The sequence below is a fragment of the Aspergillus aculeatus genome (assembly GCF_001890905.1).
Source record: "Aspergillus aculeatus ATCC 16872 unplaced genomic scaffold ASPACscaffold_9, whole genome shotgun sequence".
In the NCBI taxonomy this organism is placed as follows: Eukaryota; Fungi; Ascomycota; class Eurotiomycetes; order Eurotiales; family Aspergillaceae; genus Aspergillus; species Aspergillus aculeatus.
The window spans coordinates 605,284-630,305 of NW_017962984.1; the positions used below are offsets into that span (position 1 = coordinate 605,284).

At 51.4% G+C, this 25,022-nt stretch overlaps 7 protein-coding genes across 7 annotated transcripts; 3 read left to right on the forward strand and 4 right to left on the reverse strand.

Moving 5' to 3' along the window:
• Nucleotides 1–503: 503 nt before the first annotated feature.
• Nucleotides 504–1,301, forward strand: ASPACDRAFT_43911 (peptidyl-tRNA hydrolase domain protein; the record flags this gene model as incomplete). The annotated part of the gene is made up of 3 exons (XM_020201341.1): nt 504–817; nt 886–1,146; nt 1,214–1,301. The coding sequence occupies 3 exons, from the start codon at nt 504–506 to the stop codon at nt 1,299–1,301; spliced, it is 663 nt and encodes a 220-aa protein (XP_020055586.1).
• A 108-nt stretch (nt 1,302–1,409) lies between these two features.
• Nucleotides 1,410–2,668, reverse strand: ASPACDRAFT_52662 (snoRNA-binding rRNA-processing protein UTP6; the record flags this gene model as incomplete). Its single annotated transcript, XM_020202643.1, has 2 exons — nt 1,410–2,504; nt 2,579–2,668. 2 exons carry the CDS (start codon nt 2,666–2,668, stop codon nt 1,410–1,412), a joined length of 1,185 nt encoding a protein of 394 aa, XP_020055587.1.
• A 231-nt stretch (nt 2,669–2,899) lies between these two features.
• Nucleotides 2,900–6,563, forward strand: ASPACDRAFT_79155 (putative integral plasma membrane protein). Its single transcript, XM_020205331.1, has 8 exons — nt 2,900–3,129; nt 3,186–3,732; nt 3,786–3,912; nt 4,040–4,078; nt 4,137–4,221; nt 4,274–4,319; nt 4,369–6,176; nt 6,235–6,563. The coding sequence occupies exons 1-8, from the start codon at nt 3,091–3,093 to the stop codon at nt 6,391–6,393; spliced, it is 2,850 nt and encodes a 949-aa protein (XP_020055588.1). The 5' UTR covers nt 2,900–3,090; the 3' UTR covers nt 6,394–6,563.
• A 4,306-nt stretch (nt 6,564–10,869) lies between these two features.
• Nucleotides 10,870–13,629, reverse strand: ASPACDRAFT_120441 (Zn(II)2Cys6 transcription factor domain-containing protein). Its single transcript, XM_020196353.1, has 4 exons — nt 12,740–13,629; nt 12,056–12,679; nt 11,682–11,999; nt 10,870–11,539 (listed from the first exon to the last, which is right to left on the reverse strand). Exons 1-4 carry the CDS (start codon nt 13,473–13,475, stop codon nt 10,989–10,991), a joined length of 2,229 nt encoding a protein of 742 aa, XP_020055589.1. The 5' UTR covers nt 13,476–13,629; the 3' UTR covers nt 10,870–10,988.
• A 246-nt stretch (nt 13,630–13,875) lies between these two features.
• Nucleotides 13,876–14,908, reverse strand: ASPACDRAFT_79157 (alpha/beta hydrolase). The gene is made up of 2 exons (XM_020205332.1): nt 14,306–14,908; nt 13,876–14,234 (listed from the first exon to the last, which is right to left on the reverse strand). The coding sequence occupies exons 1-2, from the start codon at nt 14,762–14,764 to the stop codon at nt 13,899–13,901; spliced, it is 795 nt and encodes a 264-aa protein (XP_020055590.1). The 5' UTR covers nt 14,765–14,908; the 3' UTR covers nt 13,876–13,898.
• A 686-nt stretch (nt 14,909–15,594) lies between these two features.
• On the forward strand, nt 15,595–19,178 carry ASPACDRAFT_120447 (cleavage polyadenylation factor subunit CFT2). Its single transcript, XM_020196354.1, has 3 exons — nt 15,595–15,625; nt 15,680–15,955; nt 16,038–19,178. The coding sequence occupies exons 2-3, from the start codon at nt 15,807–15,809 to the stop codon at nt 18,973–18,975; spliced, it is 3,087 nt and encodes a 1,028-aa protein (XP_020055591.1). The 5' UTR covers nt 15,595–15,625; nt 15,680–15,806; the 3' UTR covers nt 18,976–19,178.
• A 4,178-nt stretch (nt 19,179–23,356) lies between these two features.
• Nucleotides 23,357–24,337, reverse strand: ASPACDRAFT_120451 (putative extracellular thaumatin domain protein; the record flags this gene model as incomplete). The annotated part of the gene is made up of 1 exon (XM_020196355.1): nt 23,357–24,337. A coding segment is annotated over exon 1 (406 nt), but the record flags the coding sequence as incomplete, so codon positions are not given.
• Nucleotides 24,338–25,022: the final 685 nt, after the last annotated feature.

Sequence of the window (25,022 nt, forward strand, 5' to 3'; positions counted from 1 at the left end):
TATTGTAGTAGTCTTTACTAATGGTTTACAATTGTGGCTTGATAGAGATAATTGTACTTAGTACCTTACCTCATAAATCAGATAGTCTCGCGTAACAACGAAGTGAGGTTGAAGAAGAGCCTTAAGGGCACTGGCGGGAACTACTACCACTAACCTTGAAACCAAGCAGTAACTTATCTGCCCGACCGAGCCGACCTTAAATCGAGGTAGTACGTAGTCTAGCACTGATCTTATTCATACCATTCTTACCGCTAAGGAACGGGCCCTTATGCTCGATCCGTACAGCTACTACCTCGCTAGAGTCAGCTACAGCTAGACTACGTTCTGGAAGATCCTCCTCGTGCTTGTTACTGGTTAGCATCTCATCCTTAATTCAATGTCCCCTTCATCCCCTCCCCCGTTTCCAATTACGTGCATCTGCACCACAAACTGCAGCATTTCGGGATTTCTCTCAACAAGCACGCACTAGACCGAATCAGAGAATGAACCCGTCACTTTCTGCCATGGCTACCGCGCTCCTCCATAATTCTCCCCGTAGTCTTCTCTGCCTTCCTGTTCGCCGCGGTCCTCTCCTCCTTTCTCGGATTGCCAGCCCCACCGTCGCAAAAAGACCCTTTGCGTCCAGACGGTCCGCCGCTATCAAAGATGAAGACCAGGTATCGGAAGATGACCTGAGCGCCGCGCGTCAATGGCTAGCTAGCTTCAGCTCCAAGACAATCCCGCGTGACATCTGTGAAGTTTCCTTCAGTCGTTCGGGTGGCCCGGGGGGTCAAAACGTGAACAAGTCTGTTCCCGCCTTGAAAGCCGGTTCATCCCGGTGTAAACTACGAATAAGATATGGAGTACCGTCCGACTAACGCATGTACCTCTATTGAATATGAACAGGGTCAACTCGAAGGCCACCTTAAGGGTTTCGCTTGATTCATTACTGCCACTGGTGCCCCGGATCTTGCATTCCCCGCTGCAAGCAACTCACTACATCGCACCAAGGACTCGCAGTCTGGTTATCCAGTCAGAAGAATCTCGCAAGCGGAATGAAAATGTGGAGTCGTGCTACGACAAGCTCCACCAGCTTATCAAGAGAACAGCATTGGATGCTATCCCTGGGGAAACGTCGCAAGAGCAAAAAGACCGAGTCCAAAAACTGTATGCAAACATGATAACTGCTTGGTATTCATGAAACAAGACGCGGCTCTCAGCTAACACTATACAGGCAAAAGGCCGCGAACGAGGCTCGTATCAAATCGAAGAAGTTCCTCAGCAGCAAGAAGAGTAGCAGACGAGGCAGTAAAGACGATTAATACAATGCTAACTTTTTCATGACCCCTCATGCTGCTTGCTGACGCAGTCTGAAAATGGTAAATTCCCGTTCAACGCCTGCATATAACTTGAATAACAATGCATAAAATCTAAACTCCCTGAACAACGCGCTCTGCATTGCGGATAGTGGCAGAAATGGCTTTGTGCAGTGAAGGATCCAGGCCTTCGGTCTTCTCGAGTGGTTGCAACCAGCTGATGATCTCCTTGGCCACAGAGGGGTTGCTGCGATGAGCCGTAAGACGGCCGAACGATGCGGCAAAAGCACGCGGGAACTCAGGCGAAGTGACTTGTACTCCTGCTGTGGGGAGCTTGATATGACAGATGTGTGTATGGGGACTGTCGGGCTTCGCTTTCTGCATGGAATCAACCACATGCTGCAGAATCTTGCGCAGGCATGGCAGATCGTCGTATTCGGCCGCCATATCATAGAACTCATGGCCAAATCTGTCATCGTCGTTGAAATTCTTCATGGCTGTTTCAAAGATGGCGATAGGGATGGCGCCGCTCAGGGCGGGTGTCGAATTAAGGGCTTCAAGCGCCGCTTCATCCACTTCATTCTCATCCTCAGCGCTGGGATTGATATCTTCACCGGTGATCGTTGGCAGCCTAATCATATCTGCATCCATGTCATCCAGAGGCTCTTCTTCCTTTCGAGCCTTGACGGGCTTGTCGAGTCCCAAGATCCGCTGTCGAGCAACAAGTTTGGCAATGTAGAACATCTCGAGTCTTCCATAAGCGAGCCACAATTTCTTCGAGCTTTTGCAAAACCTCAGCCCGCGCTGCATGTAGCTTCGAGACTGTGTCATATCGGCGTGATCTTCCACATTGTATTGTGCGGCATAGATCCACAGATCGACATTGGTCGGATGCAGTCGCAAGGCATCGGTGAGGATATTCGAAAGCTTCTTGTAGGACTTTTGTTGTCTGGTATATTCAATGTACTGAATCCACAATCCGATATCACCGTGGAATTTCCGTGTCGCACGGTCAAGGATGAAGAAAATCCTCCTCTGCCCGGTATGGCCGGGCATCTTGATACCCAGGCGTTTCACTCTCTTTCGTCGCAAACTGTCCAAGTTCATTTCATATTGGGCATATCGTACAAAATCAGACGGGAGGGCACCGCGGGCATTGAGCTTATGCTCGAAATCAGATCTCTTCTTGACAATCGCCGAGATTTCTTCCTAAAGTCCGATTAACGATTTGCATCAGTTTTTGTGGCCACGACCAAATGGCTGAGGGCTGTCTGATATAGTACCTTGGAAAAGATCTTCTTCCTTTCGTACTCTCTAAGCTCTGGAACTGACTTCTCCAGATAGAAGCGCGCTTTGTCAGTAGCGTTGGACATGGTTGCGATGGCTTGAGCCCTGTTCGAATGGTTCTGAGCAGATCGCAAGTCCTGTCAGAATAATATGGCAAAAAAAAGTGGTCGGCATCCCGCACGAGATCTCCGACTATCATGGTCCCTGGCCGCCTGCCTATTTGGCACTAGTATCATTTGCGCGCCCGCGTGGTTGCCGAGCCTCCAATCCGACCGAGGGTCATCCCATTCAATCCATCCATCCCATCTCACCTCAGGGGGGTTTGTGTCTCTTGGAAATTGACTTGTTGTTCCATTCCCCGGTCGTATCAGTCTCTCTCTTTCGTTCTTTAGTCTCTTCTTTCTTAAATTTTCTGACACTCGTTATCCTATCATATTTCGAAACTTTTACAATTCTGCCTCAATCGCCTCATTAACCGGAGCTCGAGCCCGGTGTCTCCTGCCCTATCATGGCACCCAGATATAAAGATGGGGATGCCGTCGTGGCTGTTAGTGTCTATCTCAACTCACAAAATGACACCGTCTAATCGAACCTCCGACACAGATAAATGGAAAATGGATCTCATGGACTCACACTGCTGTCGCCTACACGGCCTTCTTCAGTGCCCTGGTGGTGGGGATGTCCTTGCATTTCCACAAGATCGTCCAGAACGAACACTACGGTTATCCCGATGAATGGTTTCCTTCCGTCTCAGCGACCATTGGCGATCGCTACCCCGAGCGGTCTTTCTTCCAAGTATTCATTGCTATCACTTCTGGACCTAGATTCGCCCTTGTCTTCTTATGGTATCTCCTTACGGCCCGTCCGAACTCCGCTCTCCCCAAGCTGGTTGCTGGTGTCGGATTGTTTCGGACATTCACCTGCGGAGGGTGGACATATGTGACCTCGACTGATGATCACGACTGGCATGATATTTTCATGATCTCATACTTGGTTGCGACTCTGCCATGGACCCTCGGCTGCCTCGCTTTGAGCCCGAATAACCGCCAGGCTGTCAAGTATCGGAAGATCTTCGCCGGTCTATTCTTCGGCACACTCGTGCCATTGATCTACTACTTCATCCAACACAAAGTGCACAAGGTTCCTGGAGGTAAGTCTCAAGTGCACCCGCAGCTTACTCGGCTTGTGTCTAACCTCGCTAAGCTTATACGAAATACGCTTTCTTCGAGTGGTCGCTTATTCTGTTCGACGTGGGATTCGACGCGGTTACTGCGCTTGATTTCGAAGCATTCGAGATTGTTGTAAGGGACGTCAAGGGGGTCAGCAGAGGGTATGTACAGTGGCTTCCAAAATAAATCACAAGGGAGAGGGGGAGAGAGAAATGTACAGTTGCCAAAAAAGAAGTCGGTTGTGGTGCATTTGAAAGACGTGATCTAAGCTCTTTGGGAAACATCTAGGCAGTTGAAGACCACTGCGGACTCCGTTCTTGAAAAAGAGTGTGTATAGCCTGTTCTCCAACAATCTCAAGGATCATTGCAGTTGACTCGTAGTCAGGAAGGGCAAGCCTGTCGGCAACACCTTTGGCGAGGGATTCTTCTGGACAGAGGTCATTGATGCTGCTGCGGAAGTCTACAATGGGGTAAACATCTCTTTCTGCTGATCGCCCCGGAACCTTTGCTAACGGAGTGTAGTTCATTTTCTGGACCCTCTGCACTGCCCTTCCTGTTCTCGTTTGGTGTAAGTGATGGTTACAAAACCCCGGAACGTGCATGGCTAATCGCACTAGACTTCCCTCTCTGGCATATGGGTATCTCCGGATACGAGGCTGCCATCGTCTCATATCTGTCACCAATTCTTCTCGCCATTCCAGCTCTGAAATCCGCGGTGGTCAAGAATCCTCGTCTTTTCCATCTTCTTTCGTTGTCCGGACTTCTAGCATACAAGATTCAAGACCCCGCCAACCGGCTCTTCTTGACTTCTTTCAGCGTTGTCTGCAGTTGTATGACATGGGCCGCCACGCTCTACGCTGAGCGTGGAAACAATGCCAGGTTGGAGTCGCGGGTCTTTGCGTGGGGCACCGGTCTGATCATGTCGAGCGTTGCCAAGTTCGCCTGCACCACGAACAACCCAGTCTGGCCGATCATGCATGCGGAGAATGGTGGATGGAACAAAATTGGACTTCTACTTGCCATTCTGGCTGTTCTGCGATCTTACAGAAGACCTGCGACAAGTGGAGGTGATTACCTGCCATCCAGCGGCAAGAAAGGCTCCTGGCTTCCGGCTGGAATGGGTATCGGAGCGTTGGTCTTCGCCATGCACTACCTTCTTTCTGATTCTAGCACCATGATTGCCTGGGTCTGGGAGGGATATCCTGTGCGCGGACCTATCGCGGCTCCTCACGGTGCCCTCACCATCTTTGCCATGGGCGCCGGCCTTGTCTATGGTCTCTTCTATCCTGCCGCGGCTGGCAGCTGGACGGCATACGGAATTGGTTCTCTCGGCGCGGCATTCCTTACTTGCTACAGCCACTGGACTGGATTCTACGGTGCTCTTGTCCTTGCTTTCTACTTGCTCGCAGTAGCCCCGGTCCTTATCTCTTCTGCTGTTCGGCACTCGCCGGCGGCTACCTTTGGACTTGGTTTCTTTGTTTATATGATTCTCGTGCTGTTCCATGTCTGGGTTGTTGCCTACGCCTTCGTGCCTGGTGGATACCTTGTTAGAGAACACACTGACTGGATCATGATCACAACCATGTTGTGTATTGGTGCTGGTGTCTTTTCTGCTGCAGTCTCTAATTCACACAACTCACGGAGCAAGATCGTCAGCCCCAACGGCAAAAGACAGCGCTCCTACTTTATCTATGTGCTCGCGGCCCTCCAGCTTCTGTCTATTTCGATTGCTTACCTTCGGTTCCCCACAAATGACTACACTCCCTATCACAAGGAAGACAAGGTTGCTACTATGGGTATCTGGACGGTGCACTTCGGCTTGGACAATGACATGTGGGCTTCGGAGAGGCGCATGCGTGATGTGATCCAAGAGCTGGAGCTTGATGTGATTGGTCTGCTGGAGTCGGACAACCAGCGTATCATTATGGGCAACCGTGATATCACCCAGTTCCTGGCAGATGACCTCGGCATGTACGCTGATTTCGGACCTGGTCCCAACAAACACACGTGGGGATCTGCCTTGCTGTCTAAATTCCCGATTGTCAACTCTACTCACCACCTCCTTCCCTCCCCTGTTGGCGAGCTTGCTCCTGCCATCCATGCTACCCTCGATATCTATGGGGAGTTGGTCGATGTCGTTGTCTTCCATTCGGGCCAGGAGGAAGACCCTGAAGATCGTCGCCTGCAGTCCGAGTATCTGTCTAACCTGATGGGCTCATCGGACCGTCCCATGGTTCTGTTGAGTTATCTCGTCACGAAGCCGCTTGAGGGCAACTACAACACATATGTTAGTGAGACAAGCGGCATGAAGGACATTGACCCTACCGATTGGGACAGATGGTGCGAATACATCCTTTTTAAGAAATTGAAGAGAACAGGCTATGCTCGTGTCAGTCGGGATTCTATCACCGACACAGAAATCCAGGTAAGCCCTCTTGACTGGTAAATTCAACTCGTTCCCTGCTGACAAATACGTGCGCTAGGTCGGTAAATTTGTGATTGGCGAGCCTGAGCCTGAGAGCGAGTTGCGTATTCCCGAGGAGATGGTTCCCAAGGGCCGTCAATTCCCCGCCCTGTTCCGTGGGCATGGTGTACGTGGCCATCGGTATCATGTGTTTGACGAACCTAGGTACTGGCAATGAGCGTGCGTTTGCGAAAGACTATGCATCGGTGTCATAGGAGGCGCGAACCATGCTGTATCATTCCTGAGTATATTCCCATGAGACAAGCATACCAGCAACTAGTGGCTCATTAGTATAGCTTGGTTGCTATGATTATGTATTGTGAATCGAATTGCAAATAATGTACTTTTACCCTTTACTGTAAATCTGTGAACCGGTCACCGTGATCTGCTTGAAGTGCATAGCCAAGGCCGGGGCTCATCTGCAGCCAAACAGTCTGCGACAGTCGCCATCAGTGTCTAGAGAATCATGAGCTTGAGTCCGAGGATGGCGGATGTTGGATGGAAATCAACGCAGATCCTCCGTCCAGCTGACCCTCCGATCCCTTTCTCTGTGATGTTATACTAAGTAACTGATCAGTCGAATGTAACGTAGTTATCAATGACTCTTTCATCTCGACTTCGTCTTAACACGCGAGGTCGCCACCCCAGCTGGAGGTGAGGAATGTGAGAAAACATGTCGCCAGGGCTAGGGTGACATAATGCATATGACAAAAACGAGGCATGAGGGCTGGGGTGAGCTCTTTGCTTCAATGCCTCTCTGAATTTCCACATGGCGTTGGGAGTGGTGTTCCCCTCACCCCCCCCTCTCTTTCCACCCTCGTAGGTTGTCGATCAACAACGACTTCCTCGTATGGGGAAATCATCCGGCCACTTCCTAACCTCCCTTTCCAACTACCTTGCACAGCCTCTCAAGACATGAAGAACCCCTCTCTCCCTCGGACATGAGCAGCTTAGATCAATGCAATAGGGTGAAAGTACCCAACAATATCCTTCCAGCTTTGAACTCGTTAAAGCAAGCAAACAAGCAAGCGAAAAGAGTCAAACTAACTTATGATGAACCTACATTCCAGACGCCGCAGTATCAACGGCGCACTGGGACAGCAGTGGTGTTCCACGAAACATCCAATTGTGCAATGAGGAATCCTCCGAAGAATGCTGTCCCTCCACCTTCTTTGTTGAGCTTCCCCGTTTCCCCCGACCTGATCCTCCGCAGGCGAACGACGAGCACCCGACCAGGCCAGAATAACTACGCTCAAGAGAAGGATTCGTGTGGAATAACCCTTATAGGGCAAGAATTCCACGAATACAAGACCATACCAAGCACAGACCTGATATCGAGAGAATAGACCGTGATCAGGGTTACTGGGCAAGGAAGTAGCATGATACGAGAAGGTCAAGGAAGGATTCCTTGACGATATAAACCTTTTATTTCCTCGCGTGTTTCCCCCGCCCCCTCGATATTGAGGAGCAATTCCTTGAAAGTGCCTCTGGGACTTGTCCGTCTCTCAACCCTGGCTCCAGGAAGGATTACGCGTGTTCAATCCCGGGACTAGAATCTGTTTCTCCAGCTGGTGCTGTCATCAAGGGACTGGGTATGCATTGGGTTCTGATCAAAGCTTTGCGGCCTCCTGTAGTGTGTTTTCACACACGTGCTGCACACACTGACAACTGACATGGGAGAAGAACTGGGGTGAGTACCTGGGGCTCGATCAAGCTGTTCTACTCCCTATGAGACAGTATGTTCCTGACTGACATGAGAAAGCAGATCAAGCTAGCTTTGTGTTTATCCCACTTCGAAGCAAAGTCAACATTGCCCCAGTTGGTACGCGGAGGCATTGACCCGCGCAATCAACAAAGAAACCTCAGAGTTTAGTGCATTGCACTCATTCTGCTTCCAACCTTGGATAAATCAACCACCGTAAAGTCAAAGACTTCCGAGAACGTTCTTTGTTCCAGTCAACCACACTTCCTGCTACCGAGAGTAATTCACGCTTGCGCTCGCGCTCGCCAGCAGAGGAAGGAGCTCATATAAACAATACATAAGGTATTTTCCCAACTTCAAAGCTGAATTTCCACTTTGAATTTCCTCCCACTCTGTTGGACTCAATTAATTGAATCTCACAGCTAGAATCTGTCGTACACCTCTTCATCTTATTGTCTGAAGAGATACAGATCTTAGATGTGAGTATAAGGTCGATTGCTCGCGCTTAACTCAACCTCATTTATCCTGGCTTCTAGTACTGACTCATTATAGAGCCACCATGGCGGGCAGACCGCCAGAACAGACGACGGGAGAATTGCCTCCTGAAAGTCCTCTATGGACGTATGATATAGCAAATGGCAAGGCTCTCAACACAGGGCTCTCGAAACTGCCCGGATTGAACGTTGAGATTTTTTTCGGCGAAAAAAATAATCGTCCGCGGTGGTTGATAGTACCTGCACCATGGACGGTACTTCCTAAGGAAACTACCCCTGGTGAAACAGGCCTAGAGGAGAAGCGTGCTGACCCGAAGAACCCCATATTCAATGGCGAGGAAATCTTTTGTTGGGAATTCGATCCTCCTCCCGAGCAGAAAGGCGACCGAGCGCTTTATAGACATGCCTATGACGCGCTCCGAGAGGCCCTCCGCAATCCCAAGTTTAGGGAAGAAGCGAGAGATTATATCCAGCAGCGATTTTCAAACCTCATGCAGAATAGAGAGGATGTGCTCCCACGACTTCCTATGCCCCCCGATGGTCGACCGTCCCTGAAGAGACAGGAAGCCATTCCAGATGCCGCCAGCCTGCAGTACAGTTGGTTCGATCGCCCGATGCTAGTCTCGAAGCCTGGGTCAGCTATATCAGCCGGCAATCCCCTCCCCGGGGTAGCACCTCCAGCCCCGACTTTCGAAGCAACCTCTCCCTCCTATGGTGAGTACAAATGGATATGGTTCGTCGTCATCATCTTGCTCCTAGCAATGTTCCTTTGTCTATTCCTGTATGCGTTCAAGATTCTAAAGTAAGAAGTGTTTGTGTGAATTTGAGGATACTTTCAACCTTGACCAACGGCAAATCACCCCTTCCTCTCAACCTTAGCTTAGGCATGGACAAAGGATCCAAGCCAAGCTCAAATGTGGTCAATATTTCTTTGGTAGTCTAAGTTTCTTGGTTGTCCAATGAGTTTTCTTTGCCAGGGTTAGCACCGAAAGATTTGCGCCGCCTCTGCTCACATTCTTCATGATACATCCCTTGCATCCTTGCATTCCTGTTCCCCATACTTGCTTGCGTGCTATATACCTCGCAAGAGGCTGATTGCTCCGTGTATACACTCGACGTACGGTGATGATGATCCCGGAAAAGCCGCTAATCCCGCTCCGATACCAGGCCCCTCAGATGGGGATACTGAAACTCACGCCGAGGTGGCTGACGAGGGCGGCCTGAATTCAACACAACAATGTAAGGGCAAAAGCACAGCAACAGTTCTTTATACCAGCTTGGCGTACCGTGATTTTGTATCCATCTGACTAACCAAGCCACCGGCAAACTTTTGGCAGCCCTGTTGAGCAATCAAGAAAACATTCCCAAATCCAAGCTAACAGGCCCGATACCCACCACCCAGACCGGCCAGCAAGTCCCAAAGGAAGCAGCAGCAGCAGCACCACCACCACCACCACCAGAGGGACCAAATCCGATCCCCACCAACCAAGCCGGGCAGCAAGTCTCCAACCCACCACCAGCCCCGGAGCAGGAGGGGGAGGAGGATAAAGAGGAGGAGGAAATTGAGGAAGAACCAACAAGATCAAATTCCAGCGCCGACACTAGTGTCATTGACAAGGGAACATCGCCGTGGCACAACCCCAAGTACACGGATCAGCTGGTCCAGGAAGCGGCCGACAAGCTCCTGAAGAATGCCGAAGCGTACTGGCCGCCCGAGCGGATCCATCGCCGGATGAGGATGTGGTCCGGCGTCGAGATCCGCGATCGCACCACGATCGGCCTCGAGGGCCAGATCGACCAGCTGCCGCCGTTCCCGGGCAAGTTCGATCCTGCAGCGGATGCGGTGAGGACGCTGAAGAGGAAGCGCGGGAGGGCGCCGAAAGCTGCTGCTGCTGCTGCTGCTGCTGCTGCTGCTGCTGCTGCTGCTGCTAGGGCGGCGGGGGCGGCAGCGGATGGTTCGAAGCAGGCGGCTCCTGGAGATGGAGATAGGGATGGGGATGGGGATGGGGATGGGGATGGGGATGGGGATGGGGATGAGGATCAGGCCCCGCAAGCTGCTGCGAAGGGGGCTCCGAAGCGCGATGCTTTCTTCATTAATACGAGAACTCACGGGAGTTCCGCGAAGACGACGCGGAGGTGTCGCAGGAGCAAGAGGATTAGTCGTATGAGTAAGAACAAGAAGAAGAAGAAGAAGTAGTTTGCTGGAGTCATGTCGCTGGCGGATGTGGTTCGTGAGGGGGATTGGGGAAGTTTGATGCGGAGATTCGAGATGGTAGTAGCCTGCTGAAGGACGAAAAAGGTGGTGGGTTGCTGATATGTTTCAAATATGTCTTGTCTCTTGTATGTATCTATACTTGGTTCGCTTGCTATCATTGGGTTTAGCAGTGGTATATAACCTTCTCGTGATGGCTCTGTAGGCATCAGAATTGGAAGCCGTGCACTGTATATGTAAGTAATTGGGAGCAAACTGGTAATCGATATGTTGATTTCAAAGTAAGTGGAGAATGGAGACTTCTGATGCTGTACACTTCTATATACAGGACCTGATATACAACCATGACATCGGGAGTCAACTTCCTAAAACTCACAGCTCCAACACTCAGACACCACATCCCCATACCTCCGCAACAGACCCTCCAGTACCGGCGCTACTGCCTGTGATCCGCCGATGGTCACCTCTAACGACAAGAGCCCTTTGACGAGAACATCGACCCGCTTCTGCCAGACGCTATCATCTTCATCATCGTCACCACCACCACCAATAATGCCGGCTCGATAGGCTGACCCTGACCCTGAACCTCCGAGCCAAAGCTCAATACTGGTCTCGATCGCCAGACGCAAGGCCGTGACCATAAGCGTCGGGGTGATATGATACGCGGTGAGAGGGAGGTCCGCGCTCAATCCGTTTTGCAGGTTGAAGGTGTCGTGTGCGACAGGGTGGGTGAGAGAGCATCCTATCGCTTGGGCGATGGAGATTACGGCGGTCTCTTGGAGAGTGCGGATCTGTGATTCTGTGATGGGGAGTAGTGAGGAAGGGGAGTCGTGGTTGAAGGAGGGGTGGTGGAGGATGGAGGTTAAGGTTTGGGCGAAAATCAGGGTTCCGAGGTCCCAGAAGGTTAGGACGGACACTGATAAGAGAAAAAGGGCAGGTTAGTTGGGTCGGTTGTCTGGTGGGGCGAAGGTTCAGGGTAGATAGAGCGCAGGGGCTGCGGTGTGTGGGTAGCTGGGGTAGAGGGGCTTGTTTGGTAGTTTCAATGCTCGGTGACATACATGCGTAGATCTTGGACTCGGTGGAGAGATGGCCGTAGTTCTCCATGCAATGAGACATGAAAGGGCGGAGGGTGTGGTTATAGTCGTCTACCGCGGTCATGGTCGACGCTATGATTACCCATGATGCGGGAGGAAGTGCGTGTTTGTTGTTAGGGGTGCCGTTGGGTGAGATGAGATCCCTGACTTTGATCATCATTCGCCAAATGGAAAAGGCTCCTGCTACAGCAGTGCGATAGATCCGTGGGATACTAGCATCGAGATCGCTGGGGTAGGTATGGCTGGTTGATGGCGGTAGTGTCGAATTATTCTCCAGGGATACTGTGATCGTTTCAGACGAGTTGAGAAGATATTGTGTGTGAATGACTGAAGCTAACCTTTCCTGTGACCAAGCAGCTCAGGGAGCTTGCACTGATGATCTGTGAAAAGAGCGGCCCCAATGTCCCGGATATAACCTCCCCAGCGGATGATGTCTAGACTCGAATGTAAAAAGGTCCCGTAAAGTGATGTGGGCCCCAGTTGACGGCAATACTTCCGGACGAGATCATCCAGACGGGACAGCTTCTGCAGCCCGATATCAAGAAATTCGTGCACCCTGACAGTCGTTCCGTCTGGCCTGCCGTATGCGTGGGAAGGAATGACGATACCATCGAAGAGAAGAATGGCACACACCACCCGAAATGACGGGACTGGCAAACTTCCCTGGATAAGTGACCGTGCCTCTATCCAGGAGTCATGGAAAGTGTCAATGAGAGCATCACGGCCTGCGTGCTGCCCTGCAGGTGACACCCCCTCCGATGTGGGCAGCCATTGAAGGGAAAACACTCGAAGCACTGCTTTCAGAACCGTATCTGACTGTTTCCGAGCTGCGATGCTTAGTTTGTTGCCGTAGAGGTGACTAAAATGATCCAGGAACCGCACAGCGCCCAGCATAGTCATTCTAGGGTGTCGAATACCCCGAGTCTCTGACAGTTGAGAGGATAGTTGCTTGTTGGCGCCTCCTAGAGCTTGTCATGAGTCTCGATAGGTTCTGAGATGTTAAGACTGTGAGCACAGCTTACCAAGTTCTGCCTGCTCTGAAAATCTACTTTCTAGATAATAGGGATGACCCGATGCAGAAAGGTTGCACTCATAATCTATAAACCTTGACGCCGAATCCCTTACGATGGTATTGTAGATCGAAGCAAGACACTCGTCGAGCACCGTCGCTTCCAGCTTTGAATTCAACAGGCGTATCGGGCTATTCCTACTCCTGCCCACGAGCATTGACTGGGGGTTGGTTGACAGAGACTGCTGTTCTGCCCGTGAAGCTGCCGACAGAGAAGGTAAAAATGGCTCACCAAGCGCTTCTGTTGCCCTTGAAGAGTCCAGTGATGAGGCTGAGAACGGGTCGTATACATCGGTGCTGGTGCTCTGAGACAGCTCAATATCGAAATTGAGCCACGATGCGAAGTCTTCATCGCTAGTGCCAGTATTAACCTCAAAACCATCTCCCAGGCAATTGATCAGTGTCTCATCCCTTTGATTGAAAACCTGCGACTGGTTGAGGTGCAGTAGCTGTGCGCCAACACCTGCTGGGTCTTTGCGTTTCCTCGGCCTTGAAGAGACAGACTTAATAAAGTCAAAGGTACAGTGATGGTTCAATCGCTTGCAGTTGGTACATATAGCAGCGGATTCGTCATCAGTAAGGCACAGTAAGACACATCGCCGCTTGGAGCGACGGCATGGATCACAGCTTGTGTTCTGGCGACGCCGAGCAGTGGGAAATGACGGTTTCACCACCCTCGAAACTTGCATGTGGGACATTCGGACCGGAATCTCCAAGGAGACGCAGGAATCTTCATGAGCTCATTCTTGAGTATAGAAGGTATAGAAGTTCGCCGACACGAGTAGGATGAAATGATTATAAGCAATATAAGGATTCAAGTTTGGAGCTGGACCTGCATCATAGCTATAGATCCCAGAAGGCAAGCGACTGACTGCCCTTTCGGGTAAAACCGGCGGCGATTTCTTGCCTCGCTGACTCACTGTTAAGTCAGCTGATTCTGTCGCTTGGTGACCAATAAGAGCCTATATCAGCAACTAATCCATGAATTCTACTTTCCAATGTGCATCAGTATCGATGTGACGAGGTTATCACATTTCAGATCCACGAGTATGGGTAGCTCAATGACCAATAACATATCCTATTATACAGGCAGAAACCATCGCAGAAACAGCTTAGATATCCTCCCCAGCAGCCCTGCGGACGCAATCCACGATGAACTGTGGGTTGCTCAAGAACGGGGAGTGTCCTTCTTGACACCGTTCAACCTGCAGCGCTCCCTCACTTTGAGCGATCATCCGCTCTTGCACAGAAAGAGGCAAAGCCCTATCATTCTCGCAGACAATATACGTACTGGGAATTTCGCGATAGGCCGTGTAAGTCACTGGCACGGACAGCGGGCCGACGGGGTACGAGCCTAGCAGATCAAGCGCTTCCTCCACGTCGGCAGGGTCGCATCGATTATAGAAGACCTCGCGCGCTGCTTCCCTGTCCACGATCATCGCTCCATCCTATATTATTATGAGATATGGTCAGCCAAGCGGGCCATTTTGCGACGACGGAACGAGAACAATAATCACACCTCAGTGAAGCGCATCCCACCATGCTTCGCTACATACTCCTGCCGCTGCCGTTCGAGCTCCTCTTCTTCGGGCGTCTGAGGTTTGATTTGCCCGACGTGGTTCTGGCCTTCTGGCAGTACCATGGCAGCCATATACATCAGCTGGAGAACACCACCTTTGAGGCCTTCACTTTCGCGGGTGCTCTTGCTCAAGCCCTTGACTGCTTCTGACATGGGGATTCCGCCAAAAGAATGAGCCACGGTGATTACGTCCTGGCCTGCGTCAAGGTAGCCCAGGATGACCTTGCGGATGGCCTCTGCATCGGTGGCCCAGCTGCTGAGGGGAGGGCTGGAGTCCACGGAGGGCAGTGTCACACCTACTGCCTGGTAATTGAATTTCGCCAGCCCGTCGACTAGACGCCGGTAGTGCTGCGGCCGATGCCAGGAGCCTGGGACAATGACAATAGCTGGTCTGATCATATCGCTGATGTCGGTGCAGGAGGATGATAAAATGAAGCAGGAAATGCCAGTATTTTTGCGAGGGAATGGGGTGATTGGGGCAGATCTCAGAGACACTAGTTCATGCTGCAGTGGTTTGATAGAGTCTGAGCCATGAAGACGGGAGGTAGGAACCATGAATTTATACTGCATAGAAGTTTGAAGTGAGAGATCTGCACGATTCTCGGAGCCGCAACAGCAGATACAATAATGGTGTCCGAGGTGTGTACAATATAGTCCTGTACAGTCCTCAGAAATCCTCCCCGCATTAGTTCCCATCGGCTCCGAACTTCTATAACCAGAATACGGATCCGCAGACCGAATCGAATATCGGTTCCGACGCGAAGTGCCTTTTAACGAATCAGAAACTGAGACTTCTAGTGACGAGATTTCTGCTATTAGGCTAGCCACTGTCTTCAGAGTTATTTATGATATTCCAGTTCCATGTCTTTTCATCCACTTATAATGACAGCTTGAGCAGTTGCCTTGTACAGTGTATAGATGTGAAGTTGCGGGTGGAATAGAGGTTCCGTTTTTCATGGTCTGGACCGGGATCGGTTTGTTAGTTCAAGTATGAAAAGGCGCGCTTCAATCCTATTGAAACTCGAGTATATTGCCAATGCTCAAGCTACAAGAGTTGGTGTCATAATTTGTCCTACTTACTGTAAGCCAGTTGGCAGGAAAGAGGGTCAATGCCGCGGCGGACAAAGAAAGAGCCTTGAAAAGGATAAAGCGGCCAATGCAAACAAGACAAACCGCGACCCGCGATGGCTTCATCGCCCGGCGCTCAATGAAAGCGACAACATCCGACCGACTGGCACCAGGTCCAAAATCCTGCGCCAGGTGTGTCTAATCCAGCGGACTTGTCTGATCGTGCCATTAACTCGCTATACTTAGACTGTCTCTCCCATTAACCTCTCGTATCGATGACTTGATTGGAGCATCTTGCCGTCCTCGCGACACTACCATCTCACTTATACAGCCGAAGCTCTCCCCAAGGAGCGCGTGACGAAATCCGGTCAAGATGTTCACCTTCACCCCTTTGCTCGGTGCTCAGTCATCCGCATCGAAGGCATCGCAGTCGATATTGCAGCTTGAGGGAGGGATAAAAATCCTTGTGGATGTCGGCTGGGATGACACTTTCGATCCCCTTGACCTGCAGGAGCTGGAAAAGTGAGCCATACTTGTTCCTTGAGATACTCTGAGCTCTCTGATGAAAACAATCCCCTCTAATCATACATATCCTATACAATAGACACGTTCCTACAATATCGTTGATCCTCTTAACCCACGCGACCCCCGCACACATCGGTGCCTTTGCCCACTGCTGCAAGACCTTCCCTTCGTTCACTAAGATCCCCGTCTACGCCACGAGTCCCGTCATTGCCCTCGGTCGCACACTTCTTCAAGACCTATATGCATCCTCGCCTCTGGCTGCGACATTTCTACCCGAATCCCCGATCTCGGAATCTGGAGCATCCACTTCCGCCGCGTCGGCCGCAGCATCCGTCGTCGAAGGCGACGGAAGCCCCGAGGCTGCACACGCAGGTCGCATCTTGCTCCAACCCCCCACCGCCGAAGACATCGCGCGCTACTTCTCGCTGATTCATCCATTAAAATACTCGCAACCTCACCAACCGCTCCGTTCCCCTTGGTCCCCGCCTCTGGACGGCCTGACCTTGACTGCTTACAATGCTGGACACACCGTGGGTGGCACGATATGGCATATCCAACATGGGATGGAATCAATCGTCTACGCGGTCGACTGGAACCAGGCCCGCGAGAGTGTCGTGGCGGGAGCGGCGTGGTTCGGCGGCTCGGGGGCAAGCGGGACGGAGGTTATCGAGCAGCTGCGCAAGCCAACAGCGCTCGTGTGCAGTACCCGCGGAGGCGAGAAGTTCGCTCTCCCTGGCGGACGGAAGAAGCGCGACGACCTGCTCCTCGACATGATTCGGAGCACGGTTGCCAAGGGCGGCACGGTCTTGATCCCGACGGATACTAGTGCTCGTGTTCTGGAGCTGGTCTATGCGCTGGAGCACGCCTGGCGCGATGCAGCGGGCACTGGTCAGGGCGACGATGTGCTGCGAACGGCAGGATTGTACATGGCGGGCAAGAAGGCCAACACAACCATGAGACTTGCGAGGAGCATGCTGGAATGGATGGATGAGAACATAGTGCGCGAGTTCGAAGCTGCGGAAGGGGTTGATGCGACAACGGGCCAGGCGCATTCGAACAACGACGGTCCGCGGTCCGGAGGACAAAACAAGACCGAGGGCAAAGGGGTGGGACCGTTCACATTCAAGCACCTCAAGATCATCGAAAAGAGGAAGCGACTCGAGAAGATCCTCACCGACCAGACACCAAAGGTAATTCTGGCCTCTGATACATCGCTGGATTGGGGATTCGCAAAGGAGTCGCTCCGCCTGGTAGCCGACAGCGCCAACAACCTGCTGCTTCTTACTGAGCCTCTACACAAGGAGAAAGTTTCCAGTAATCATCGGGAGAACCGTCACAGGAAGACTCTTGGCGGCATGATCTGGGAATGGTACGAAGAAAGGAAGGATGGGGTTGCACTTGAGAAGGCCGCCGACGGCGAGATGCTGGAGCAGGTGCACAGTGGTGGAAGAGAGCTCTCATGGTCCGAGGTGCGCCGTGCGCCTCTCGACGCTGGTGAGCAAATGCTTTACCAACAGTACCTCGCTACAAAGAGAGAGCTGGAAGATGCCACTCAAACAGGAGGGCAGGAGAACACCGACCCTGCCGCAGACGTACTTGACGACCAATCTAGTTCGTCATCAGAAGACTCGGAGACCGAGCAGCAGGGAAGGGTATTGACCCTGTCGACAACCTTAGCTCATGGTAACCGCAGCAAGCTGGGGCTCAGGGATGAAGATCTTGGTGTCAACATCCTCTTACGACGGAAGAACGTCTACGACTACGACGTCCGAGGCAAAAAGGGCCGCGAGCGGATGTTCCCCTACGTGGCTCCTCGGAAGCGGGGTGATGAGTATGGTGAATTCATCAGACCCGAGGAATATCTTCGGGCAGAGGAGCGCGAGGAAGCTGATATGCAGCAACGTCGGACCGACTCCCAAATGAGATTAGGACAAAAGCGACGATGGGACGAAAGCGGACCGAATGGACGCCGTTTGTCTAGCAGTGGTGGCAAGCGCCACCAAGCACAAGGCGAGGCCTCGAAGAAGGATATCAGCACGGCGGATGAGCTGAGCGTTATGGAAGACGGCGAGGCCGCTGATGCTGCTGCCTCTTCTGACGATGAGCCGGAAGGTCAGGCGTTTGAAGGGCCGGCCAAGGTCGTCTTCGAGAAGGCGAGCCTGACCATCAAAGCGCGCCTCGCGTTTGTGGACTTCACCGGTCTGCATGACAAGCGCAGTCTAGAGATGCTCATCCCACTAATTCAACCCCGAAAGCTGATCCTGGTCGGAGGCATGAAACAGGAAACGACGGCCCTGGCCGACGAATGCCAGAAGCTCCTTGCAGCTAAGGTCGACGTGGACGTCCCCGCATCCGCGGACTCGGCGGTGATTTTCACTCCGGTGAATGGAGAGACAGTCGACGCCAGTGTTGACACGAACGCTTGGATGGTCAAGCTGAGCAACCACCTATTCCGACGATTGAAGTGGCAGCATGTACGCAGCCTGGGTGTGGTCACCTTGACGGGACAGCTTCGGGGCCCTGAGTCTCAGCCTCAGCCCGCAACAGCAGAACAGGATCAGGAGGGCCCGCACAAGAAGCAGAAGGTGTTGCCGCAGGAGGAGACGAATCCTGTCACGGATTCTGAAGCCGAGTCGACAAAGCAGCAGCAGCAGCAGCAGCCACCGCCACCGCCGCCGCCGACTGACAAATCCGATATTTACCCCTTGCTTGATGTTCTGCCGGCCAACATGGCGGCGGGAACGCGATCTATGACCCGGCCGCTCCACGTGGGCGACCTCCGTTTGGCGGATTTACGAAAGCTCATGCAGGGGGCCGGGCACACCGCGGAGTTCAGGGGGGAGGGAACGCTGTTGATCGATGGGATGGTGGCCGTGCGCAAGTCGGCGACGGGCCGGATTGAAATCGAGGCATCGGCGCAGTCAGCAGCGATGGTCCCCGGGCGCAAAGGGGCGGGTAGTTTCCTGGCTGTGAAGCAGAAGATCTATGAGGGACTGGCAGTGGTCTCGGGGAGTTGATTGTTGTTTCTGGTCGGGATGCGAATCTGTACAATTTTGTGGATGTGTGTGTGTATCTGTGCAAGACGAGCTTTGATCTAATCTATCATGAGATTTGAGGAGTGCTCGGACATCTCCGTGTAGCTAATGCATGCATGTCGTCTAAGCAATATGCATGATTGCTTGTTCTTACGGTACTTCAATATAGGTCTTTTTGACTACGCAACGACTATATCCCTAAGTACTGGTGCTTGAATCCCAAGTCTCAGAAAGTTCCGAGACAGATGACTACCAACACCTGCTACTATTCATCCCGATCCAGCCCAGCCGCCTTACAACTCTTCATTCACCTCATCACCCTTGTTGTATAGGATAATCCGTGACCAAACCCGCAACCCAACCTTCTCTCTCCCCTCTCCTTGACAGCCTATGACCTGTAACCTGCAACCTGCATTTGCAACTCACAACCAATATGACTCGTATACCCAATCCCAATCAATAGTACACGTCACATCGTCCACCACAACCACAACCAAGCCACAGGAACAGCAGCGACTATTGCCATGCATTATCGAAGTACGGAGTAACTATTTCAATAACCCTCCTCACTACGGACTAGATCGTATACACCACACCCATCCAACTCCATAACAAAATAAACCCGACATGTACAGTAGTTACGTCGTAGAATCTATTTCCAGGTGCGGCCATTTACATCGCCTCCCCCCCTTTTCTCCTTTCTGAATACAAAGCAAGCCAAGTGCACAGCTCTCTCTTTTTATCTCTATAAATGGATACGGAGGGTCTATTGTCTCGGGGTGAGGTGTCGATCATTGGTTGGGATTTTGAGTATTCGATGCTCTAGTACTACCTGCGTGACTGACTACTGGTTACAGCTGTTCTCGGGGAAGAAAGGTGGCTGGCTGGCTGGCTGGCCTGGGTTGCTGGATGGAAGTAATTGACTGTGAATTGTGGTGAGGTGAGGAGTGGCTGAGGCAGTTCTTTGGTGGTGGTTTCTTTGTGTGGGTGGGTTAGTGTTTCAGGTGGTTGTTTCATCGGTGAGGGAGGGTGTGTTCGGTATCGATTGGGGGGGTTTGTCAGTGTCTTGGGGGTTACTGAACAGTATACCTACAATATCAACTGTATAGGGGGTGGGGTTGGATAGTTCAATAGGTGGGTAGTTGGATAATAAATTGGATGACAAGCGATAGGTAACTTAACTGCCGTATAAACACTTGATTCTCAAGTCTGGTATACAAATGCCAGAAGTCTCTCCATCCTCTTTCTGAGAGACAAATTCGACAATAGAACTAGAGCAAGCTACCACTGAGTAATTAGTCTCAGAGGATCCGCGAGAAGCGGAATAAGCAAGGGCGTCACGGCCGGATTCTCAAAACCCATCCATCACCCTATACTCTTGGGTGTCCACCGGCCGGTCCCCAGCACCGCAGATATGATTCAGTGGACTGTATACCATCCCTCCACGAAAGCCCTAATATCAAACACGTCACATGTACACCACCACTCCGCACATCGTCCATCAAGGGCTTCAGCAACTATGGGAAAGCTTAATTCTAACGGAAACTGGAGACTGGAGACTGGAGACTGGAGACTGGAGTCCGGGAACTTGAAACCGCGGCAGTTTCACATGATGATATGACAGGAACCATCTACCTACAGTACACAATCATGCGCGCAGCCATGTGCATTATCTTCCGCCGTTGAACAGAGATGGAGGACTGTACAGATCTACTCCACACCGACCAGACCACCAATCCGATTATCTTGGATAGAATCCAGTCTGGAGTATGGGCACGGAGTACGTCTTCTATTCCGGTTCCCAGTCCAAGGGGCAGGGTTTCTGAGAAAAACCCGGATATACTGGCGTACTCAGTGCTCATGTGAGGCCGCAGTGTATAGGCCGGTTAGTAATATGCACCACTAACTTCCTCCTCCCACTACTGGCATTCCTGGGGGTCACGCCTCAATCTTTTCCCACGAGTTCCAGCACTTGACAAACCAGTCGGGTAATTTGCTCCACTACGACTTCCGATGGGTGATGGTGGTGGTGGTGGTGGTGGTGGCCAGTCGCTATGAGTCTACTGTATACATAAGCAGAATCAGCCGAAGATCCATCAGAAGTTGCCACACCAGAAGTCGTTCGGTTCATGCTCTCAGGCAAAAGCCCCAGAATTCAGCCATATCCCGAACCTTGGAACGGGTGCCAACCTGACAGTGTCAGGGTTCACAGAATGAAATCTGTGATTCGTTTCTCGGAAGATGGCGGGATTGTGATGGTTACGCGGGATCGGGGAGGAGGGGTTGGAAGCCCACATTTTACACTGTTAGCCTGTACACTGTACACTCCAGCATGCTGGTTTATCTAATTCTGCCCAGTTTTTGCCAAAGAAACTTGATTGAGTTACAGTACTCGATAGACAACTATCAAGTCATTGGCTTGATTAAGACTGCAGTGATAAGTTGCGGTGGCTACTAGGTACGTCAAGAAATCAACCGCCTTGGACCAGTGGGCCAGTGACCAGTGACCATGCCCCAGTGCCTGACTAATCCCCAATCCAACAATGGGGCACGAATGACAATGGACCCTGCAATAGAGTTAAGCCCCGATTCGTGGATGGCCATCGGCTGCAGTGGAAATAATTGATCAATGAATCTGAGCCAGCGAAAACTGCGTGGCCATCGTGTGGGCGGCTGTAAGATCCACTACGCTGGTAAAGGCTCACTGACTGACCTGCTTAGTTTCTGTCTCTCTCTCTTTCTCTCCTCTTCCTCCGACAACACAACACAACCACAGAACCACAGGACCGCCATCATCACGCGAACAAAGCAAGTTGACACCCCTTCTCAGACTAGAGTATCATCATCTCCCCCGCATCACGCTCCCCAAACAAACCAAGAACAGCAAAGGACTCCGTAGGCCGTCAAAGTCAGGCTTATTTAATCCCCAAACCAGATAGGCAAAAGTGGACCCCCCTCGAATCCTCTTTCCGTCCACCGTCGTCAAAGGCGCAAAGCCCAGGTTGGAACAATAATGAGGCGGGCGGGAGTGAATTGGTCAATGAACCCGATGGAGCGATGGGAGGGGGCCCAGCCCCACTTCTTCTGGATCGAATTCGACTCTAGGTCTTGACGGGACTTGGCTTTTTTTGTCGAGGGTCCAGGCGCGGCGCCGCACAGGCTACAACCCTTGTGGCTTTTTTCTTTTTGAGAGGGGTTTTCTTTTTTGGCTCCTTCTTCCTATTTTTTCCCTCCCTTCTGTCTGTCCCTTTCATCCGCCCACTGCCGCCGGGTTAGCCCCATTGGGTTCTGTGGGATGAGGGATATGGCGTCATAATCGGAATTACTCATATGAGTAATTGAGTTCTCTGCCAGTGTGCTCGACTCCGACGAGGAAAGGAAGGAAGAGGAGGGGACGGAGGGGGGGTTCACTGAACCCCCCTCACCCACACCGGCGGAATCTTCCTCTGCCTCGACAGGGTAGAAGTCAGGTTTTCTTTTGATGTGTGATGATGTTCGTATCCCAAAGTATCAATTCCCCTTAGTGTCATCAATAACAACAACACACCACACCGCAACCTTAATTAACTCCGGCCGGGAGAGCATGTTGTCAAAGTCGTTAGGCTGGAAAGTCTTGCTGCTGTGTGACGAGTACCTGCATAGTACCTGCATCATCTTAGAGATGTTAGCTGTAGATGTATTGATTGGCACTAGCATGGAGAAAGTGTGTACCGGGATATGTGCCGTGTGACTTGTCCGCAACTTGTTTACCCCCAACCAATTCATTGGTTCTTGTTGTCGGTGTGGCTTTCGAAATTTGAGGCACAGAGGGGTATGTCCTGTGTCCTGTTGTTACGTGTCAGTTTTGTGGTCCAGCCACATATCATAAAGAAACAAAAGGACAGGGACAAGGGACAAGGACCAGGGGTTAAAGGATCATACAAAGGGAGAGGAGTGGGAGGGGTTTATGAAGTTTTAGGTTAGTTTATTGGTTTTGGACTTGCGGATTTGTTTGTCTTGTTTCTTCCATGTCAACAGTTGAGTCGATTGGTCTTGCACTGGTTTCATAGTCAATGAGGGATACTGAGGGAGTCAAGACATTGAAAAATTAGTAGATCAAGGAAAGCATTCTCAGTCGCTAGTACCCAGTCGCATTAAGATTACTGTTTTTTGAAGTCAATAATTTACTGTCAAATAGCTTGGTTAACGAAAGCAGTAATCATTCTTTTTGTCTATTGGAGGTCTATCCGTCAATCGTGTGATGTCAAATCACTGCGTACATCATAAAAGACATGAGCGTGGCAACAGCAGGCCGATTTCCTTTGGTTCTCTCATAACAAACTGGGGGGTGGGAATCAAGGGAAAGAAGTCAAAAAAAAAGAGTAAGAACGACCTCGTCCAGAAGCACAGAAGCGTCGTTGGGAGTCGATCTAGCCGACTCCAACTCCACTCGCTGTTTTCAGATAGGCATTGAAGTCAAAGTGGGGACGATGACTACATGGTTGAGCATGTAGAAGAAGTCAAAGAAAGTAAAAAATATTGAGGAGAAGAAAGAAGCAAAGCAAAGCCCCTCGGGCTGCAGTCGTCGTCAAAGCAAGTTGGCAAGTTGGCTTCAGGGTCCTCTTTGACACCTTACGAAGAGAGCCTTAACCCAGGGTAAGGGTGAAGCTGGTGTCAATGGGGCAGCCGTGAGTAGCTTGGTTGTCATCGGGCTGCTGGTAGGCCTCTGCGCAGTTGACGTTGCCAGCAGCACAGGTCACGGTGGGGCAGTTGTCGCCACCCGAGGAGGGAACGACGCTGAAGCCGTATTTGACGAAGTCGGAGTCGGAGCTCAGGTTGATGGAGGACATGTCCCAAAAGATGGTGTCGCCGGACTGGGTGTACTCGAACTGCAGGACGTCGGCCTGGGTCTGGGTGGTGGAGAGCTTGATGGAAATGCCACCGCCGTTGTCGTTGGTTTGCCAGCTGCTGGTGTAGGATCCGCCGCCCGCAGAAAGGGTCTCCATGTTACTGACTCTATCAGAAACAGACCACGCGTAGACGTCGGATCCAATGTTGTTGACAATGGTGACACCACCACCAGTGGTGTTTTGGCGACGGGTGTGAGGGAGGGCCGCAGCGAGACCAGCCACGGAGGCAACGAGAGCAGTCTTGAAGAACATCTTGTAGATGGAAGAGAGAGACAAGCGTGCTGATTGGGATATGATGTCTGAACGATGACGGATGATGCGGGTTTTGAAATCCTTTAAGGATAAGAGAGTGGACTTGGGTAGTAAAGAAGGACGAATCTGCACTGCAGATCTAAGAGAGTGACAGATCAAAAAATCTAAAACAAAACCGTACGAACAAGAGAGTGTCGATGGATGCAGAAAAGAAAGAGTCGATCCGAGACGTGCGATTGAAGGCCATTATATAGACAAATGGGGAGGCAAGTCACCCACGCATCGGCCTTGTCATCGGGCTGAGTGCCTGGCGGTTACGGTGTACCAACCGAACGATGACCCGCGATGGCGCAGGGGTAAAACTTTGTTTGAGCGAAAAAGAGAAGAAAAAAGGCCAAAAAGGAATAAACCCCGAATGAAAAAAAGAGGCAAAGAGGAAAAAGCGAACCAGAAAAGGGTGTGACGTGGATTGGGTCCCTGGGGCTTTTGGAGAGTGGTGGAAGTGGAGAGAGCGAGAGTTCCTGAGCGCCACGAGATACAGTGGGGCTCGAAGACCGTCAAAAGTCAAGACAGAAGGTGGTATTATGCACATAGTACTGAGTACAAGTTACTTGTAGGTAGGTACTGTAGTAGGTACTGTAGCCATTGAGAATGAAAAGCTGACAGGTGCTGCAGCCTGTAAACCTGCCCGTTGCGGTGTATGAGCCGAGCATGGAATACACCGTGCATATACATTGGTAGATACTCCGTATGTCGTCGGCAGTCGGTAGTCTGTTTGTAGTAAGTAGGACAATCCTTCAGCAATATTCAATAGTATCAATTCTCAATACGAAGTGTGACTGGTCATCGGCTGCTTTCTACCTACACTATACAGTACAGCACACAATC